Below are 22,743 nucleotides of genomic sequence, written 5' to 3'. Positions count from 1 at the left end.
GTATCCTGTGCACTGGGATCATTGGCTTCTGACAGCTCTCATTTATCAAAGAGAGATTTGTGAGCTTCTACATTTTTCTTTGTAAGTAAGCTTAAGATATTGAGCTTTCAAGGGAAAAATGACCCAGTGCATTAGTGTCACAACTAGATAAAAAACCCTAATAAAATAATATTAAATTAAAAATAAAATTTGAAATACATTATAATATGAATTATAATATAAAATAATATTAAAATATTATTAAATAAAAAATATATAAGAATCTATGTGCACACTGGCATACTGTGTGGTTAGCAGTCTCTTACTAATGTATATGTCTAATTAGAGGAAAGGAATGGGTAGAGTTTGGTGCAACTCCCCCCTTTTTTATTTAAAACTTCATGGAAAAAAACTCAGACTACTCTTGCCCTTTATGCAGGCCAGCTGAGAAATGCATGATTTTTTTCCTGGTTTGTGGTAGGCTTGGAGCGAGACTTGGCGAGATGGCTAAGCATTGTGTGGCACAGGCTCCTGCCTGGCTTCTGGTCAGGTCCTGGACTGTTGAATTGTCTGATGCTCTGCTAGCACTGATGAACTGTATTGGTTTGAGATACTCAAAATTAGAAATGGTTCCAGAAAGCTGTTTTTTTGAGACAGAGATTTCAGGGTGCTTGACATTTTGGTTTCACTGTAGGTTTAAACATTTGCTTGTAAGGTAAGCGAGAGCTAATATTGATGAATTTAGATACGAAAGAAAATTACATATTTTTGTCTTGCTGTATGACAAAAGAGCCCTGCCTCCTGCTTGTTTTGTGGAGAGAACAATTGTTTTCCGACAGATCCTCTTTCCCACTTACACCTGTGTTAGAGCTAGGATGGAGAAATCCTTCGCCTCCACCCTCTTTGGCAGACAGTGCTCGCCTCTGCACCTGAACTGCTCCAGAACCTGAGGGACAAAATAAGAGGATTTGCTGGGGCAAAGTCCCTCACTTGCCCCCAGCTGTCAGCTCCTGCCTGTTGGCAGTGCAGGGAGCAGTGCTACTGACCTCTGAGTGCACCATTCCCATGGCAGCTGCCATTAATGATCCGTGTCACTGTGGGAGGCAGAGGCAGTGGAAAAGGTTGTTGCTTTATAAATACCTTCTGCCATTCCTGCGGCGGGTGTCCCAGCTGAACTACAAGTGTGTAGGCAATGTACAGTCGCACACCCCACCTAATTCAAGGCAAGGCAACTTCACGAATCCTTCTCTCACAGGAGAAACCACATACATACTTACTCTCATGTCTCCTATTTAATAATGTCAGTTTAATGGATTGTATAGAACTGCTTTAATAAGCATAGTTACCTTTGTGATCACAGCATAAACTGTGTGTAGCTTTGTTCTGCCTGGTGTCCTCTACGCACAGAGATTTGTGTGCGTTTCACTGGCATTACTTCACGTCTATAACCCACAGCATTACATATACATATACACAATCGTTTTGTCTTTAGTCTAGTCAAAGTGCATGCTAGTTTTTGTAGCAGGTGTTATTATGTGACATCAGTTGCAATGAAATGAACAGAATGACATTAAAGCTACTTCTTAATTCTTTGCAATAAATGCAGTCAATACTTCTTCAGGGAGCTTGCCTAATACCGATGCTTAGTGATTTATTCTTCTCCTTTGAGCCTTCTGAACACTTTGAATGATCCTGACAGCGGAAGTCATTGACCTAGAATAGATTTTTGCAATGTTTCTGCCAGAAAAATGTATCCAGACTGTCTGTAGCTGACACAGTAAAGAATGCATCAAAATGAAGACATGGCTTTTACCTCTTGAACTGTTCTAGGTGAGGGTGAGAGGCGGGGAAAGAAGAGCAAATATAAGCTTCTATGATTATTTTATCCATTGTTTGAAGCACTGGACTATTCAGAAGAATTGTCATACAATAATGGAAGATCATTGACCCAACCAGTTTGGCTTCTCCAATGATAATAAATTCGATTATTCTTTCTTACAATGTTTTATAGGAAGATAATCAGCACCAACCAGATGTACTCTGGTAGCCTATGAGACAAAGGAAAGAGAGGGAATTCTTTCATAATCCCAGCTGGCAATCAGCTTCTGTTTTTAGGGATGAGAATTAGTGTCCTCGTGACTCTAATCTGGCAAGTACAACTATGAATGCTATTTCAATTGATGTAAATATCAAGTCATCTTTATAATTTTGCTTAACTATTTAGTTTACTAATATCTCATATTAGTGGATTTCAGAATTTGATTATATGCAGGAGGGGTTTTCTTTTGAAATTTGTGTTATTTTTTGATATTGTTGAGTGTCGCCCCTGCTTTAAGATTAGTGGATCAGTCAGAGGGCAGCGCCAGACTAATATCACTAATTGTTCTGTGCTGCTTCTGACCCCATTTAGGATGTAATCCATCAACATGAAGTTTGCAAGTGGTGCCTACAATCATAAAAGATAAGATAAGGAGGCAGCTTGACAGTGGGAATCCTATCCTGTCACGGAGCTTCTCCTGTGTTATTTTGCTTGCAGTCTTCTCATGGACTGTGGTGCTGAGTAGCAGATCTGAAGTTCTTTGAAGTTGCTTGGGTGATGTTGAGCCTCTGTGACCCCACTCTTTCCCCCTGTTCTTCATCATAATGAAAGGGTGCTAGGGGACCCTAATGGCTTCACCAGAGAAAGGTCACTTGGAGAGTTGTATGCCTCCAGGGAATTCTATTTTTTCTTGAACACACCCACAAGAGAGAAAATCTAGTTCTTTTATGGAGAAAAGTTTGTCCTTCTACCATACTTACCTAGTCTCTGTCCATTCTAGGAACAATATGGGAGCTTTCAGTGGGGACTGCACTTCTCTGCCTCACTGGATACAAAGATTCGTGCCCATGCATCTCTGGGAAAAGCGGGGTCCCAGGAAAGGAGGACATGGTCCTGGGAAGACTTACTGCATTGATAAGTAGAAAGGGTCTTGCATGAGAGAGAGTCATCAGAAAATCCCAGTCCTTTGTATGCTGCTTGTATGCTTTTATCATTACTGCTTTCCTCTGAAAGCTTTCTTTTAGGGGAGTTAAACAAACTCAGTGTTCCACTGGAGAGGCGAATTTTAAATTCCATGTCCTCCTTCCATATCCTGTCGTATGAATGTGACTAAGCATTTTCTTAGCTTTCCAAACTGTTGCTAGGCACTGAGTGGATGCTCTCATGATGCTTTCTGAGTCAGTTCTTGAGTTTTCAGGGAACCATTCAGAACCTGTGCAAAACCTGTTTGGTTTCTCATGATTTGCATGATGTTAAAAGTAATTAATTTTATTAATTCTAACCTACCAATGAGTTTACCAGTTTTTGTTTAATTAAGTTCTGCTGAAATGTGTCAAGGTCTTCCATCTTAATAAAGAATCTAAATAATTAGTTAGCAAATTTCACCATGTTTAATTAATTTTCTAGATCATTGAAGAGTAGGTTCTAACAATAGCAGTGTAACTATCAAACCCTGGGGCTTTCCACTATTAACTATTCTCTGTTCTAATAAAGAATCATTTATTACCATTTTTTTGTTTTTTCTTATCTGGATGGTTTTAATTCAAAGCAGGGCTTTGTCTCAACTCCCACTTCCAGTTCACAGCCTAATTTCTTTCTCTCTTACTGTACTGCAAATGCAATCTTTCAGACAAAAAAAGAAGTTTTTGCTTTTCTTTTAGATGGCTCTTATACAAGGAGTAGTTAAAGGGCAAAAAGTGAAAATACTAGCTTCTTAATTAACCAACTTGAGACGTCATTTATTCCTTCTTCAGCTAATTCCTCACCCCATCTTGAGCTGATTTTTTTCTGGAAAATATACTGTCTCAGAAAATAGTATTTGCATGCCTGCTTTTAGTTTTGTTTAACATCACAACATCTGGAAAGCTAATTTATACAGTCGTGTCTTTGCAAGCACTAAGACACTATAGAGGACAGATGAAGTCAACCACAGGATCTAGCCAGCAGCAGTATACCCCGGTGGGAATGCTGTTTGCTCACAGTAACAGTGAGCAGCATTGCTCTATTTTTGTGACTCCTTCCCCTAGATAATCATCTCTTCTTCTAGTGCGCATGCCTGTACAGATTTTCTACTGCTCCTTCATACTTCCCCTACTTATGCTTTTATCCTATTAAACAGCTGTGTCCTTTAAACCTTTCCAGGCGTTCTCCATACTGTAGATCCACGTTGCGGAAGAGCCAGGAGAGATTTGTACTGCTTCTCAGTCCTGGGTAGTGAGACAGGACCCAAAAGCAAAAGATACCACACTCCATGTCCAATTCAGAGAGCTGGATTATGTTGTCTTTTTTCTGGCTGGGGATGATGGTTTTGTTCCTTCTTTCCTTGTCTGTTTCTTTTTCCTTGAATCCAAGTGCCAGAGCTGAGGGGAGAAAAACAAGAGGAAAGAAAAGCCCTTTGCTCTGCGATGCTGATTGCTGAGCTGGGACATCATGAAGGGCTGCTTAAGAAGCCATGTGTGCTTGGCGCACTTTCTGCTTCTTTGATAAACCTGAATCATGGACCTGCAGAAACTACATTCATGGTGCCTTGTAGTGCCAAAACAGTGTAAATTTCTCCTGTTTATTCCACTATGGTTATACTGAGACATTCCGTGATATGAGCTGTTTTCTTCCTCATCTCTGCAAAGAACTCCTACACATGCGCTGGTAATCATTCTGTAAGACTACCAGAAGTAGCATGCTGAACAATGTGAAAAATTACTCATGAGTACTGTGACCCCTTAGCACCAGTGAGGTAAGACTGCATTCATCACTGCTTTGCTGGTTTATATTCCTTGACTGTGCCTGTTGTAGTAGATGAACTGTGCCTTGGGCTGTTCTTCAGCACTGAGGCCAGCTGGCACCAGAGTGGTTGGTGCTCATAACATTAAACTTTCTTACCTTTCAGAGCAGGGTGGCCATATCCAAATTGCCCACTGGAATATCCAAGCTAACTCATAGCCTTTGCTAACTCCTGGACTGTGTCTCAGTATTATTTGGTAGAATATTAGTTAACTTGGGCCAAGCTGTTCCAGTGAGACTGTTTCAGTGATTTAATGGTGTAGATGATCAATTACTAGTGCTTGGGAGCATTCCCTGGCACTGTTTAGTTTACTGGCATAAACGTAGTCCCTATGTCCTGAGATCTTGCTAATTTGAATTTTATGGCAAGTTATTTCTCAAAATGTTTGCACATTTGGACAGGAAATTATATGTTTGAGCGTGAAATATATAGAGAAATCTTCATTTAAAAGATTTTGACTAATTATAAACCATTTTGCTAGATATCTAGAGCATTGTTTTTAAAATTAAGTGTAACATGAACTAATAAGATTCAGTGGGGCTGCATTTCATTAGGAGTGGCTTTGCTTTTCCTTTCCTGGAAAAAGGAGCAACTTGACAGGTTTTGAATTGCTTCATCCTCAATTGGTTGGATCTAAACAAACTCCTACCCCTGCAACTGAAATATCATTGTAAATGATATGATTTAGCTATTTTTTTTTACTCTTTCAAAGTCCAAGATACTGTGTTGCAGAAGCTCCCACCCAGTTTTGGTGCACCTTGATTAATGTGATACAACATTGTGACAGCTGGGCAGAAATACCCACCATTCATCCTTTCAGGATAGCTCACCAAGCCACAGGGATGATGCTGTAGGAGCATTTATCTATCCCTGGACTGTGCTGTGAGGGTGGTCCAGCTTGCCTAGAATCTGGATCACCTAATCATCCAGATTAAGGACACGGTCTGAACTCAGCAGCTTACTTGTGACCCATCTGTATTTTCTTCCTGGATTTCGTTCCCATGGATGCCAGCAAGGGTGAGGGTGAGGGTGAGGGAAGGCAGGTTTCGCCTCAGAACGCAGTCAGGTTTTAGAAGCATTCCCAGATAGCACTTGTACCTTTTGAACAGAGCTGATGTATGTCCTTCACTTGCATTCAGGTATGTTAAAGCATAGATTTAAAGCATAGGTGTTTCTTTGAGCTGGCCATTCCCGTAAGAATTGTGTGGTGCTATAGAGAATGCCGATTAAATGATCATTGTGTATTAGGAAACCTTTTATGCAAGCACTGTGTTGGGATACTGTCAGTCTGTCTGGAAGAGATGGAAGAGATTCTCTACCTGCACTCTTAGAAGAGCAGAGCAATGTAAGGACTAGAACCTGGAGAGGTGCCAAAACATTGAATCCCGTGGCTAATTTTGATGTACTCTTGAATAAAGCCTATGTGTCAGTGAGGCCCTAGACTAGAATTGATTTCTGTGGGAATAATTAATCTAAGTGCATTAATATTGGTGTGGGGGTTTTTTACATGACTTCCTAATTGCCTGACTTGATATCCATTTAGTGTTGATAGTAGCATAGCTTATCAGGGGCTTGTATCCAAGCTACTGTGGAGAGACTGCTGAAGCTCTTCTGGCGCTTAAGCTACTACTTTGCTGCTCATCCACCAGCACCATTGATACTGCTGAGGAAGACCTTGAGTATGTCTCTGACGAATAGCCATGAGAAGGTTGAAAGCTTATGGGTAAGAATTAGAAACCAAGGCAACAAAGGGAACCTTGTGGTTGGTGTCTACTAAAGCCTGCCTGATCAAGGGAAGCCTGTAAATTTTAATTGAGTTGGGTTTGTTCAGCCTGGAGAAGAGAAGGCTCTGGGGAGACCTTATTGTGGCCTTTCAGTACTTAAAGGGGGCTTATGAGAAGGGTAGGGGCAAACTTTTTAGCAGGGCCTGTTGCGATAGGACAAGGGGGAATGGTTTTAAACTAAAAGAGGGTGGATTTAGATTAGATAGTAGGAAGAAAATTTTACAATGAGGGTGGTGAAACACTGGCACAGGTTGCCCAGAGAGGTGGTAGATGCCCCATCCCTGAAAACTTCCAAGGCCAGGTTGGACGGGGTTCTGAGCAACCTCATCTAGCTGAAGATGCTTATTGCAGGGGGGTTGGACTAGATGACCTTTAAAGGTCCCTTCCAGCCCAAACTGTTCTATGATTCTGTGTCACAAGGCTCTGGGGGCTGGGGTGGAAGGGCATAAGAGGTATTCTTGATCACGCCAGTCAGGTAGGATCAGATGCAGAACAGCCCCTGGCTGTGCAGCTGATGTTGCAGGGGAGGCACTGAGTTTTATAGACTTTCTTGGAGGAATGAAAAATGCTGAGCAGAGAAGGGATCCACCTGACAAAGAAAGGCAAGAGCACGTTTGCCAACAGGTTCCATAATCTAGTTGGGAGGGAGGGTGACCTAGGCCTTGCTTTGGAACAAGTGACAAGTGAGTTCAGAGGTTATGATTACGGACTTACAGAGGACTTACACTGCTCCAGCATCTACTGGAAGGGTTGCATGGTTTGATGCAAGTAGTCCAGGAGATTTTTGGAATGTGTCAAAAATAACTTCTTGACACGAGTGTTCAATGATCCAACTAAGGGAGACAGTCTGCTAAATCTGTTACTCACAAACAGGTTTATGACCAGTTTGGAATTGGTCAGTTCTTCAGTGAAGGTTGATGGCACCTTTAGGAGCATTAACCGTGAAATGATGGAGTTTAAGAACTGGAGAGAAATGAAACATTAGAATTACAACCCTGGACTTCAGGAGAGCAAATTTTGGCTTGTTCAGGGATCCGCTTGGCAGGATTCTATGGGACTACTGCCCTGAAGGATAGAAGAGCCCAGGAGACCTGCTTGATCTTTGAGAATACAAGGATACCAGAGGAAACCATGCTAAAAGCCTTGCAAAAGTCAACTTAAGCAACATCTCCTGCTCTCCCCTCCTCCATGGAGCCAGGTGTGCTGCTCAGTGGGGCAGGAAACCTTGTTGCAAAGGATACAGAAAAGTCTGAGATAAATTAATGACTGCTTTGCCTCAGTTTTTCCACAGATTGACTAATGACCTGGGTATTGTTGCAGGGACATCGTCATGTTTCCTGCTTTCTCCAGCAAATTGCCTCAGGGCAGCAATGGCACTGGAGTGCAAGGGTTCATATGTGGCTCTTGATAACCTTTAGTGCCTGTTGCCAATGCACCGTATGCCAGACTTTGTCGTGGTGTGCTGTGACAGCTGTTTAGTCAGTATGAGCATGGTTCTGCAAGTGAAATAGAGGAGCCCTTGTTTAATTCAAATACTTAATTATTAAAATAATTCTTTTTAACTAATAAAAAGATAATACTAAACAAACCATGACTTCAACAACAACAACAGCAAATCACATAGCACACAGTACACACACATCTGATTTTTTGGCACATGACTGTTACATGTTACCTACAGCTCGTGCCACAGCCACACCAAGGAAGTTGTGTTCCCATGCATCCGTCCTGACTGCTGACTGGAGAAAAGGACACTCATGTTGGCTCAAATCACTGATAAGTTGGAGTCCTGCTGTCTGTGGTCAAATTCGGGGTACAGCACGTAGCTTACATCGTCCTGGGTCTGGGGACAAGGATGGAGGCTACAGAACTTCTGCCCAATAGTTCAGCTTACTGGCAGCTCTGCCTCCAGGGTCTTTGGAGGCTCTTTCCCCAGAGCTGGCTTTTCTGTGCTGGCTTTACATAGCCAGCATCCTGCACCAGACATTACACGGGTTGCCTTGTCAGATGTTTCTTACATGACCTTAGATAACGTCATTCAATCATTGCCCCTTTGATCTGCTGATGGTGGTTACTTCCTCAGGTAATTTGGGTGCTAGTCTCCAGGCAGAGTTGTTCGCTTGTTGCATTAGTTTTGGGTTACTACCATCACTAATCTCCAGGCTAACCTTGTTGACTTCCTTCTACCAATCACCCTCAGTTCCTCTTGATTACAGCTAATAGCTTTAAAGATTGCTATGCACGCTTGTCTCTGGTGCAAGGGAGCACTGTGTGGGTTTACAGACATAAGACAGAAGGCACAGTTAGCAAGTTTGCAGATGAGGTTAGATAGGTTAACAGAGAGGGCTGCTCTTCGGAGGGACCTCAACAGCCTGGAGAAATGAGCTGGCAGAAACCTTATGAAGCGAGAGCAGTCCAAAGCAGTCCAAAGAAAAGAATGGGATGGCAGGCATCTTACTGCTGTCTCAGCTACCTTCCAGGAGGTAGAAAGGGTGAACCCAGATTCTTTGTACAGGGACAAGGTAGCAGGCAATGAACAGAAGTTGCAGCAAGGGAAATTCTGACCAGGTATTTTCACCAAAAAAAAAAAAGTACTATGAGGTTTCTCAAACGTTGGAACAGGTTGCATCCCATCATTAGAGAGATTCAAAACTAATCAAGGCCATGACAAAGTTGGCTCTGCTTTGAAGTGGGGGGATTGGGGTGGACCAGAGCTCCCTTCCAACCTAAATTATTCAGTGATTCAAAGAGTCTTTATGACTAAGTTTCAGATCATTTTATCTGAAAAAGTGTAATGGAAGCTCATAGGTTGTGAATTCCTGATGTCCAGTCAGCAACCTCTGCATTTGAGGCTGCCATCTTTTGAGAGAGCTTGATCTTGTTCATGAAAACCTGACAAGTTCCAGCTTGCGCTGCTGTAACTAAATAAACTGCCTTCTTACAGGGTTCACACCACTTTTAGCACTTTGGATTAATTATATCGCTATTATCCTAATGGAAGCAGCCAGAGTAGGTAATTGAAGACATCTTGAAATAAATTAGATAAATGGTAGCAGAAGCAGCTTTGTGCTTTAAAGCTCAGAGGAAAGCCATTTTTAAAATCCAACTGTAAAACTCCCCCAAATACAATGAAATTTGCTGTACATTTTTATTGATGAAACTATATTTTAGGAAGGGTTGGAAGGAAAAATTGTGAATCCTGTTGCAGCACAAAAAATATTCTTTATTTCTTAGAACTAGTCTGCTGTATTCTTACTTGATTTTTGTTGAATTTAAGGAATCCATGCTAAATTATTTTTAACTGAGCACTTCATGTCAGAAGTGTTTACAGGAGAAATCATCAACTCTTGTCACTAAAAATCCATGCTGCAGAACTTCAGTTTTGTGTCAGAGTTGGTGCCTTTGCACATTTTTCTAGTACCAAAGTTCTTTTCAAAATGGAAATATTTTTTAATTTAATAAATTCTTATAATAATGTTTGTGGTTCCCATGGTTGGTAAAAAAATGAATAAATTATTTTTTGTTATTTCAAGAAGCACAGGTCTGCAGACCCTCATTTAATAAAAGCTGGAAATACACAGAAAGCTATATATCAGGTGTGCTTTAAAGTCATTAAATCACAACTGGATTGCAGGAGATGTAAGAGTTGCTGCCAGTTTCAGTAGAATGCTTTTCTTAACTACCATTACTGTAGTTTAATTTTCAGTTTCCCCAGATAATGTATTCTTTTAGATCTTCTTAAATCCAAAATAGAGTGAAATATTAATTATATTCCTAGCTCTGTCCCTGTTTATTTTAACCACAACCAAAGAAATTATTTCACAGCTGGTAATTCAGCTAAATTCTGTGTAACTCTGAATATCAAGGTCAGTTCATGCCCTGCTTCTCTGATGTTCTCTCCTCTCTCTTTCTTTTTTGTGGACATCAGAAATAATGGCCTGAGATTTAGTACTGTGATGGCATGTAGTACAGCGTCACATATTCTCTGAGGTTTATTTTGCAGTTGCTGGCTTTAATAATTAAGCAGAATATTGTCTTGATGAGGTTTAAAAGCTTTAAAACCCTCATTTGTACCATATCCAGAAACATAACCAGCTTCTTAAATATATTATTGCTGATAGAATTTATAGTTCTTTGTTATAATACTTTTGGCCCTTGAGACTAATTAATCAAGTCTGAAATGCATGTACTTAATTTTGGTGAGCCAGAGTGACGTGAAATACATAATTACCCACTTCGTTGAAGTGTGCATATTATGGTTCAGTGACTAATTTTCTGGTCAGTGAATCACAACCTTATGTCTCTTTTTCATATTTAAACACTTCAGATTATGATAGTTCTTGTATTTAAAGCCATTCTAGGCATAAAGATCTAATTCATGCTTAGCATTTTAGTAACTGCCTCTGCTTTACGGTTTTCTAAGGGAGAAATATTTATTCATCTGTCTTTAAATGATAAATTTATAATTTAGGGCTTATTTTAGTTACAAGTTAAACATAATTATATGCAGCTTGGTATTCTTAACGTTATGGAATGTAACATGGCAAAAGGTTTGAGTTAGTTTGTGAAAACTGTAATTGTTGGCAACATAGTATTCCATTTTACAAATTTACAATTCTTCATGTAGAACTGACATCAATTGTAGGTTGAATGCTTCTAAATATTTATTTTCAGACACTTTGGAAATATCTCACTTTAAAGCAGTAAATTGTAGGAAAATAAAACATTCCTTGCTTATTTCTATTTTGGAAAACATTTGCTTTAAACTTTGTCATTGCTTTGAGGCTTTTATTCATGTATCATCTAACAGCCTCAGGTATCATTGAGGAACTTCATTTTGACATGTGATTCAAGCTGTGAAAATCACATCACTATAAACTGTGAGTGGCTTTGTCATGAGAAGAAAAATTCCATTGATAAGCTTTTACATTTTTACATCCTACCTAAACTTGTTTGTCTGTATGAAGATATTACTACATTACAGTCTAATGTGTCAAAAACACTCCTAAATAATCAGGAGTTACCAGACTTCAGATGCATTACATATTGTCCGTTCTAGGTTTTCAGTGTACAAAAATGATTGTATGAAGTATTTGGAGTCTCTTATTTTCCAAGGACGGTGAGTTATCAGACAGAGAGCAGGGAGGAGTATGATACTTGCATCACTTTGTGTGGTTCCATAATTTACCACATTGGTGATCTCCCTCATGTGTTTACAAATGTGATGCTCTCTCTACTGTGTATAAAATAATACACTCATGCATAATGTTGCTTAAAATGTTTGTTTAAAATAGAACGGGGTTTTTTCCATATTTTCTTTTAGTTTGTTTTTACATTCGAGGAGACAAATATGTAGCGAATACGGGTTAAGTCCTTTTTTACTTCATGTAATAATATCAAAAGTTCATTGTTCCTCCCAGTTGAGACTGAAAACATGACTGGTTTAGTCTTTGTAATACTTGGCTCCAAAATTAAAATGCAGAAGAAACAGGATCCGACTATGAGTCAGTATGCAGAACAGATGAAGTATAGGGGCCATGAAGAAACATTCTTTTTCTTTCAGCCCAAGGTCTTTATCATTACTGAGAACCAATGTCATATTTCATAATAGTAGGATATGAGTGCCAGACTGTGATCTGTTTTGATCAGGATTAAAATGCTGATGTTATTTCCTTGATTTTGTTCTAGTTTCTGCTGTATTTTCTATAAATGTTTTTAAACTAAGACACTGTCTTGCAAATTATTTACAGAGCACCTTATTTATGTCATTATTTCAAAAGGAGTCACTCATCCTCCCCTTTCTTACCCTTTTGGAAGTAAATACTGACTTGGATATTTTGATGATGTTGAAATAATCTCCAAATTGTATTCATTTCTGTAGTGCCTGACTTCATAGAGTCTGACAAATTGTTCGGCATAGGAAGTGGACTCAGGGTCTTCTACTCATAGGAAATTGGCTTACATGGATGCCAAATCCCAAGTGACTTCAACAGTGATAGGCAGTACTAAGGAAAATTATTTTCTTACATGGGATACAGTGACAGGCAGTACTAATGAAAACAATTTTCCTACATGGGATATAATGCATGTTTCTGCCTCTCATTCCAATAACAAATTAAATTCATAATTTGAGCCAAATGTTATGGAAACAATTTACCATATGCAGTATCTCAGTGTCACCTGATGGTGCTTTTCAGCTCTGCATAATACTTTTTTCACCTGTAATTACCTAATTGTCTTTCTAGACTGCTAAGAAAATATTCCTTCAGCTTGACATCTTTAAATTGTGCTTTTGTTAGTAGTTTGCAGTGTGTTGGTACTCTATAATGGGTGTTTATCATTAATACTATAGATAGCAAAATATCTAATTACAGTTATGCCACTGTGCTGAAAAAAAGTGTTCAAGTCCAAGCCAATTCTGAATTTTAGTTGCTGAAAGCAAGATTGGGAAGCCGTCTTGTAAGTCTCAGCCAAGAAATAGGCACTTCCCTTGTCTTTTATTAAACCAAAGAAATGTGCTCCCAGTGTTCAGCAATAGCTAACAGTGGAGAAGAGCGCTCCTTAGCAACAGAAGTGCATGATATAAAAGAAAGATTTAAGTGTGGCTTAAAATTAGGGCAATAGTGTCTGCTATTTAAAAATGTGGAAATAGATTCACTGTTATAGACAGGAGGAAGGCAAATACAAAAGCTCAGAAATACCTTCTAAGTCAAGATGGGGAAAGAAATCGCTCTGGTGCATGTTCCTTTCACTGCATACTGTCAGAAGTGTGTCTGTGCTGTTAGTCTGCATCTGGTCTTTTGTAGGCTTCTGGGAAATACATTGCTCTAAAGGAAATGGAAGTGATGATAATTTTTTTAAAAATTGCTCCACTCTAGGCCTGTGTCCATAAATTTCAAACTCAGAGGATCTTTTTTACTGAAATTTGGAGTGAAGACTTTCGTGGTCACTTCTTTTCTCCCCCTCCTGTAAATACTGCCATGGTCTAATCACTCATAGTCTTGCACACAGTGCCCTTCTGGCAAGTGTTATCCACAGAACACATTTAAAACAATCACAGCCGTGTATCTTTGGAGAAAAAGGCTGGCCTCTATACAAGACACAGCTAAAAATCTAGAACTTTGGTAAAATAATAGGAGTAATATTTTTTCACTGATGTTTTGTATAGGTTTGTAATTGGACGAGAAAAACCAGGACAAGTGAGTGAGGTTGCGCAGCTGATTAGCCAAACTCTAGAACAAGAACGCCGCCAGAGAGAGCTGCTGGAGCAGCATTATGCACAGTATGACGCAGATGATGATGAGGTAACAGACTGTCTAGCATTTCACTGTTCAGTGTTTTTTAATATTCTGTTTTCTATTCTTAATTCCTTCTTTTTAATAGTCAATCAGAGGTCAGCTTCTGGCCTTCTCCATTACCTCTGCTGCTGATTTTTACAGATTTTGATGATGAATCTTATTTGAAGAACAAAGTTACTGAAAAGCTTTTCAGCATGGATTTAAAGTATTTGTTTTGTTCCAGAAGAGCAAATATCAAATTGGTCGATGCTTCTCTAATCATTGCTCTTCCTCTGAAGGCATATACTTTTCTGAAATAAGGGAATAAAGTTGGTTTGCTTGTCCACTGAAACATTAGTTTTTTGTGAAAACTGGTAAAAGTTGCCTTCTAACTTTTAGGGGCTTGAGGAAGTTTTAGACCTTTTTTTTTCCTGGAAGAATTGATGTTATTCTTAATTCAGAACATTAAGAAATTTTCTGAAAATTCCAGGTAAGACCCCTCCTTCCACACACTGCTTTTTGTTTCTATGTGGACAGATACTCCAAAAGATAGAGAATTAATCTACCTTGTCTGAAGCGTGTATTGATGTTTGCAATTAGTGCCTGATGTCCCAATACAAAGGTTTTGAAACTGTCAACTTTATACAGTAAATTTTCCAAAATTTCTTTCCATTATTTAAAATTCCTGATATGCCTAAATAAGAAGATACTTGGAAAGATTAATGAGAGCTTTTTCAGAGACTACTGTCTGTGTTACTCCCTAAATTAGTTGCTGGGTTAAGGTAAAAGGCAGTTGTTGTAACAAACTGCTTCAACATAGTCCAGGCATACCACTTTCATTTCACATTATCTTGAATAATGTTATTTGAAATGCCAGGCTCCATGTATTAGTGTTTTTTCATCCTGGGCCAGATTTTTTATTTTATTTGTGGAAGGAGGCAATAGTGGAAGGAGGCAGTAGAGAAGGGGAGATAGAGTATTCATGCTATGCATTTATTTCAGTTTAGTTTTCCTTTAGGTACTAAGACAAGGCTTCTAAACAGTGAAATAAAGAAAAAAAATACTCTTGAGATAAAATCAGGATACACTCGGATTTTGAAACACACTCTTAAGCTAGCAATAGGTCAGATCAATCAGAAGTGTCCCAGAAGACTAAGTAAAAATCCTATCTAGACCCAGTGATGCTTTCACTTACTTCACTTTCCACTATATTAAAAATAAAAATACTTTTATGTTTTAGAATGAATCCTGTCATAGGTGTGTATTTAACTCCTATAAATAAAAGTTGTACTCATCTGTATTGGGGATGCATTATGTGTGTGTGCCTGTGCGAGACCATGAAGGCTAGAAAATCCATATCCTCTCTTTTCCCTCCTCAAACTATAGAAACATGCAAGTCTTCTAACTTCTGTTTAGTCTAGAATTAAAATTCAAGATCTTGACTGATTTCTTGAAGGAACTGTATCATCTCCTCAAAAACAAAAAAGAGACAACTCCCTCTAGCCTTTGGAGCAAGAGACTTCTCACACCTCATCGCAGTGTGCTGTAGATGTCAGGATTTGAAGACCTGTGATACCATTTTATGGTAAACATAGTCTGATAGCTTTCATATTGGCAGGAGAGGTGTGTCCTAAATGCCTGATGTTCAAAACCTTCTCACTGTGTACTCGCACACAGAGGGATGTGCAGCTGAAAGCAGACCTATGTGAGTAATTTTTGCATTACACGTTTTACCTAGAGGATGAATCCACCTGCAAAAAATCTCAAAGATTTGTGTTGCTTACCTTCATGCACCACACAGATGTCATAACTCATGATCTGGCAATGAAGAAAATGTTAAAAACATATAGATCAATACTGATCCTGAGTAGTACCTCAGCCTCCAGTAGGGATTGTTCCTATGCTGATGGTGACAGTGACGCTTTCGTACTGATGAGCATGCAAGTGTTTCTCAGCACAATAGTGAAAGAGGACAGGGATGAGTAGCTATCAGATACTTTTTGTGATGTGAGGAAAGGAGGAAGAAGACAGGAAAAGACATCTACCAGGGGACATCCAGAGTATCATCAAAGATCTCTTTTGGAAGGAGAAGGAATTGGGCTTCAGAACAAATGCAGTACTTCAGTTCTCAAAAACTACATTGGGATGATTGAAGATCATAGCCATATCCTACCTGATGCCATGTATATATTTGGGAGGGGGGTGGTAAACCTTAGTCTCAGAATAGATGGCTGGGGTGTAGTTACTAAAGTATGCAGTGAGGAATGTTCCCTTTCTTAATTAACAGACTTAGAAGTAGATTTTATTGGGAACCTGCAGCAATCCTGAATATATATATTTTTTTTGGTGACCTGACTATGCTGTCCAAGTAAATTCACATAACTTGCACCATTTCCAGGCAGTTGACACAGTGGAAGCTGTGATGTAATGCACATTAGACACAGTTCAAAGACGTTTTTGGTCAACACAAGCACTTCTGCTCCATTTACTGTCCAATACGAGCATTACTACTTTGAGCTCACCTTGCTTTGTGAGGGTAAATGCGGCTGGGTTTATGTTGCTATATGCCAGACACCACTGCCAGCCCTGCATTCTTTGGCTCTGGTAAGCAGGGCATCTTTTGGGCAAGAAAATCTCAGTTTACACTGTCTGAATGAATATCCACAAATGTACAAAAAACCCTACCCCTTCGAGTCCATTTCCTCAAAGTGATACTGATTCTGACTGCATGAAGTTCACTAATATTTGAATTGCCAGTGTAAGGAGTTTTGTGCTGAGGTGGCACAGGCTTATACAGGAGTTGCTCAGTCTCAGAGCTATCAAACTGTCCTATTCATTTTCATACAGGTCTTAAAATATGGATCTCCAGCTACAATGCTGCATAAATAAACAAGATGATCTTTACTCAACCCACCACTGAGGCTGTCAAATTTTGAGCCTCAGAGACATACCACAAAGACAGCAATAACATATCAGCTTTCCGGAGCAGGAAATCAGTGATCTGTGTTTGAGTCCTGGAGTCACTGCACATGACTGTGTTTGGTAGAGCTGGTCAAATCACAGGAAGAGAACATGTGCCAGGCATGTGCAGGTCCTGGTGTTTTATCTTGCTGTGCCACCAGCTGGCTGGATTTCCTCTGTTTTGAAACTTAGGACAGACTTCATCATAGCCCTAGCTATTTAGAAGGCTCTGAGTTCTTTAAAGTAGCAGCGTTATCGAGACAATTTTGACTTCTGCCAGCCAGTGAGCACTGGCCGTGAGTCAGGTGGTAAATTAGAGAGACAATTGTTAGCCTGCTGTAACTTCTCATTCCATTGCCTTGCAGGAATGTTACATGACAGTTATTTGTTGGGGAAGATTCACACTAGTACACATAGTGTTTCCAAAAGATACATCATTTACTACACAAGTAATCCTGAAAGAAACGTCATTTACTATATAAATGCCCTGCATCCCTGCACTTCAGAATCTGCTGTTATCATGGGCTGCAGGTCGTCACAGAGTTGCAGGATGCTTTCAGGCGCTCCTTCATTTAAGTCTCTGCATGGAAACACAAAAACCTTCTGCAGAACTGACAAGCAGTAAAAGAAAAAGGATGCCCACAATGGGGTCCATGCAAAGACAAGCAGGATAAACGTGCAACAGCTCACAATATGTTGTTAAGCTCCCGTGAGCCAAGCAGATAGGCAGTGTTGGCATGTCCCGATGAGCCTGTGCTCACTACAGTAAAGCTGGGAGAGTATGTTGTTCAGGTGCTGACTGTAGATAGCCTGCTGCAGGGTTTACTCATCACCAGTTTCTCTAGCTTCCTAAAATCTGACATCCTTTTAATTTGTTGTATCCTGTCAGAAAACAAAACAAGGCTTTGAAGTAGGCGGTCTTTGTATTTCCTTCTTAGTGTGTTAAGTATGACCTGAGTCTGTATCCTTGACTGAAACCTTTTGACTTCCCTGTGTTAACACAGTGTTCTGTGCACATTTTAGTCAAATTCTGCCATTTCATGGAATTTTGATTTGAACGTGGTGTTATCTTCTTCATATTCTACAGTGAAAGGCGAAAGTCATGTAAAGCACATGACCTGTTCCCCTGAAGGCTGCATATGGTGATGCAGGATGTGAAATTAATAACATATTGCAGAATTCTGTTTCCTCTGTGGCCGTGCACAAATAGTTTTATGCAAGTGATGTTTACATGTGTTTTAATATCACTAATAGTAATTTGAATATTTTTTTCATTTTTAATTCTCATTTATCAGGACATTTTGAGAGCAAAGCAACATTAGAACCATTGAAGAAAATCTTGACACACACGAAAAGAAAAATGTTGCAATGTGCTTCAGTGTCTAACACCCAAAGAATACATTCATTAAATAAGATCTTTCAGAGAGTACGTTTTTTCCAACATCATTAATATGAAGCGCTCCTGTAAAAGAGATGATTGATAGTGTACCATTATATTTTTCTTTGCTTTTAAGTATAAGCCATCCAAAAAATCAAATGAGGATGTGAGCTTGAGTTATTTTTGTAGTTCTTCATAAAGTGTTCCCTGATTGTGGGAGAGTTTCAGCAGAAACAAAAGATTTAGCTTGATGCAGCCTGTGTTATGGTGATTTGGGTAAGGGCTGTCTGCATTATCCTGGCTGCTGCTGCTGCTCCTTCTTTCTGCTTGGGAGTGTTAGGCCTATTTCAAGAATGTACAAGGCAGTTAAACAATGTGAGTAACACATTTTCCCTTTTAAAGTGGGAAATTGAAGTTCATGTTTATAAAGATAATTTCGTGCTATTAGCTGTGATAGCTTATAGCAAAATTGAATGGCTAATAGCAGCAGCTATTGCTGTGGATGGGATAAGCTTAAGCCCTATGTGCTACTGAAATGAGAAATAGGTCTTTTGCATGGATGAAGTTTGCTCACCAATACAGACTGAAGAGTCCAAGATTTTTATTCAAGAGCATGTAAGTTTTCATTGACTATAGAGTAAATAAATATTATTGTTCTGGTCAGCTAAGAAAACAAAATGTATGGCCAGAAACCTCAGGCAGCTACAGCAACAACTGTTACCTTACAAAGCTTTGTTATTTTGGAGTAAAATAACTTTTGTCTGTGCCTTGCTGCTTCCTGTAAAACACTGAATTTCCCATTCTAGCTTACTGGCGCAGGATCTGAACAACCTTCTGGTAGTTTCATGTGAAACAGAAGTCAGCAGAGATAACTTTTTTCAGGGAAAGTATGTTTCATGTAGTTTATGACATATATTTCCTTAAAGCACATATCCGTTCTTTTGAACCTGTAATTTGTGTTTCATGTGATCGTGAGATCAGATCCCTTTCTTTTGAAGACGAAAGCAAAAGTCCCATATATGTCTGTGGTCTATAATGTTTGTGTCATCCTGCTGTCTTGTTTACCTGAGCAAGCTGCAGTGCTTTGCTTTGATGACTACTTTTTGCATTAATTGAAGCAAAAATTACTGTGCCCATCCACACTCATTATGTACAATTTGAAGCAAGATTTTCCATTTTTGTTTATTTTAAACTGCCTGATGTCCCTCTTCAAACACTCTGGCTCCTGAGACCAGTACAATATTGCCTGCTCTTGAATTTTTCCCTAGTATAGCTTAGTCCTTCATATGTGTTTGTTTTTCTTTTTGTATGAAGCACTTCTTTTTAATCTAAGTCTTTGGAGGAATCAGTTTTAACTAAACTCATCCATTTTGTTCTTTTACCAAAACTGGTATATATAATTAGGATTTTGCATTAACTTAATGTATTCCTTTAAAATGCATGTGTAGCTGAACCAGATCTGTTATTTTACATAAAGTGGGCATGAGTTTGCTAGTTAATGATCCTGTTTCTGCCTCCTCTTTGCATGCTTCAGAGATTTCTTTGCCACTGCTGATGGACCTGCTAGGATTTTTTTTTATATAAAAATGACAGTTGTGTATCACCTTATAGATTTTTCAGGAATAATGACTGCAAAATTGACAGTACATGGATTGTGTTAGTATTTTGTCCCCACAATAATTAATTTCATTGAAATCTTGCTGGGATTTTAGAGTTAGTTGTTCCACTTATCGCCACCCTGATGGTGTGTGACGGTGGTGTTACATCCTCCTGGAAAAAGCCAGGAGACTTAGCAGCCTAATTTTCTCTTTAGACAGTAACTGCACATAGCCGTGGGAATTAAAACAGAAGCCGAAGTTACTACAAGTGTAGTGTAACAGAAGATTTTGTGTGAGATCTAGACATACAGAATGATAAATTTAACTTCAGGTGTTGTTCTGTTTAGCTGTAATGCTAACATGCCTGAAAACTCCAATAAGATGGATTGTGTGTTCTTTGCTTCTGTTTTAAATAAGGAAAAAAGAAGCAAAACCAGCTGTTAACTTCTTTTGTTGAGGACTGCTGAGATTCTTACTCTTAGTACATATAAAGTATGTAAAATAAATAGTTACTGTATAGAGACAGAGAGAGCTCTCCTAAGAAGTGGCTCACATTAACATTGACATTTCAAGTATGGATGGGATGGGTAGTGCATGTTGGTGACTTACCTTCTTTTTGATAGTTCTTTTAACATCAGAAGATTTTACCAAATCATTCTGTGCTTTCTGTGTGTTTTGGCTTGCTTTGTTTCTTAAAACTTTAGTGGTTTTAAAAAAGGAGAATATAGATTTTTTATGATCTTTAAAGGTCCCTTCCAATCCAAACAGTTCTATGATTCTGTGTGCTATTTATCCAAGAAATGGTGAGGTATTATTACAAATAGATCACCCTGTTGTTGGACGCATACATACATCTTTTCTGCTGTCTGTGTACTTGTGCACCTAAACTTAACGTGCTTCCATGCACTGCTTTTTAATTGAGATTTACATAAGCCTAAAGAACAGCTGGGAAACTAAATTAAGGTAGGAGGCTGAGATTCGAACTGTTGTTTGGACATCTGAGTTGCTACCTTTTGTTTTAAAAAGTTCTTTTGACAAAAAATGACACTAATAGATAATCCTAGCACTACTGGGAATATATTTCTGTGCCTTCATTTCAGGAACTGAAAGCTCATGAACAAAAACTTGAGTAGTTCCGTCAAAATTTTGGTGTTATTATATATTTATTACATAAATACGAGAAGGACTGCACCCCTTCCCCCGCCCTTCCTTTTCCATGTATTTATTGAGTCCCAAGCTTTATAAATCCAGATGTGGCCCCAAGGGAAGTTGTTTGCTTTATAATATGTTTGCATAGTCATTTGCATAGCCCGCAGGCTATTTGTGATCTATACACAATGTACTCCGGCTTCCAGAGAGAGCCCTACTGAAGTGAAGTGTGTGGGGAGAGATGAGCACAGGTGTATGTGCAAAAGATTGTCTAGGCAGTTTGGGGTTTAATATTGCAGGCTTTTTCTTTTCAATATTACTGTTTATTTTGTTTAATCTTGAGATATTGATTGTAGCTTATGATTTTTTAAAACTCTGTTTTGTCAGCAAATTGTTCACATCTCATGGTTTACAAGCCCAAGAAACACATGCATTTTCTGTTTAAAGCTAGCTAGAAGCAGCTCCTTATTCAGGGTGAAAATTCGGTAAACTTGGACTTCAGTCTCTGAACTTGCCCATGACACTCACTCAGTTTCTTTTTCCTGCTGTTATCTTTCTGTGTGGGTGTGACTTTTCTATTGTTAATTTGTTTATAAGGAAAAACCAATGGATTTTCAAATTCAACATGGAATATCACTGGAGAATTACTTCCTCCAGATGGCTTACAAAAGACTAATCAAGATCCTGTCAGTCCTATTCTGCTTTTATTTCTGTTTGGAAAAGATTCCTTGTTAAATCTGAGATAAATTTGGAGAGATCTTCTTATGGAAAAGAGGCTTCAGCTGGAAAAGGATGAAAACCGTTGAAATATAGAGCCAGTAATGCTTAAGCACTAAATTCTTAGTGCTTAAGACACTGTTTTCTCCTCTCTCTTAATGTTCTGAAATACTAATGTGGAGGTGTATTTTATCTGTTAGAATTCATAAGTACTGGGATTATAGCTAAAGAAGAAGATAAACTTTTTTGTATGCAGTATGCTGGGTTTGCACAGTAGCTTAATTACTCTTTGAACAGTCTCTGCCTAATAAGAGGATAACAGGAATTTCTTAAATGCTATAAAATTAAGACAGGGGAATATGCTACAGATGAAGAAGATGAAGACATGGGACCTGTCCTTCCAGGAGGTGACATGGCTATTGAAGTGTTTGATCTTCCTGAAAATGATGACATGTTCTCCCCCAGTGATGTGGACACCAGCAAGCTTGCTCATAAATTCAAAGAGGTAAGTTATAGATGAGAAAATATTCCTGAAATACCTCACTGGAATTAGATTTCTAGTTATCTCATTGCTCAGTGCTTGTTTTTTCTCTTGAAAACTATAGCTGATTTCTAGCTCTTTGTATACTTGGTACTTTTGAATGGCTCAAAAAGTTCTGCTTAAAAGTGGAACTGTTCTTTGGTTTTAGCATCAGCTTTCAGGTGACTGTTGCATCGATGGAGGGTAATTTATAATTTAAGTTTTCAGCACAGAAGTTATTCTGCCTCAGCACTTAGTTTGCATTTTTTGACCAGGAAGACAAAGTGCAAGTTAATTCATTACTAGCAGATTGCTGTTTGGTTTTTTTGTTTGTTTTTTTTTTGTAAAATTCCAATCAAAAGTGATCAGGAAAGCCAAACAGCAAATGCTGAATTTCAGTGAAAAGGGACATGTGGCGCTCATCCTATACCATTACGCAGCAACTCATCAATGTACAGCAGTGTCATACGTTTGGCCATGTGTTTAGGAAGATGCTGTATTGGGGAAACAGGCCTGTTTCAAGCTGGTGTTTTCCCAAACTCTGTGGTTACAGAGTTTGT

At 38.9% G+C, this 22,743-nt stretch overlaps 1 protein-coding gene across 5 annotated transcripts in view; it reads left to right on the top strand.

Annotated features, from left to right (window-relative positions):
* Window positions 1–22,743, top strand: part of PPP1R9A (protein phosphatase 1 regulatory subunit 9A) — a 149,332-nt gene that overhangs the window by 87,823 nt on the left and 38,766 nt on the right. For all 5 annotated transcript variants that reach the window (XM_069774813.1, XM_069774818.1, XM_069774806.1 and 2 more), the window contains exons 6-7: window positions 13,752–13,887; window positions 22,013–22,168. In XM_069774813.1, the coding sequence (XP_069630914.1) occupies window positions 13,752–13,887; window positions 22,013–22,168 (292 nt within the window). The remainder of the gene's footprint in view (window positions 1–13,751; window positions 13,888–22,012; window positions 22,169–22,743) is intronic.

The sequence above is a fragment of the Haliaeetus albicilla genome, chromosome 2, assembly GCF_947461875.1.
Source record: "Haliaeetus albicilla chromosome 2, bHalAlb1.1, whole genome shotgun sequence".
In the NCBI taxonomy this organism is placed as follows: Eukaryota; Metazoa; Chordata; class Aves; order Accipitriformes; family Accipitridae; genus Haliaeetus; species Haliaeetus albicilla.
This window is presented reverse-complemented; position numbering and strand designations above follow the sequence as displayed.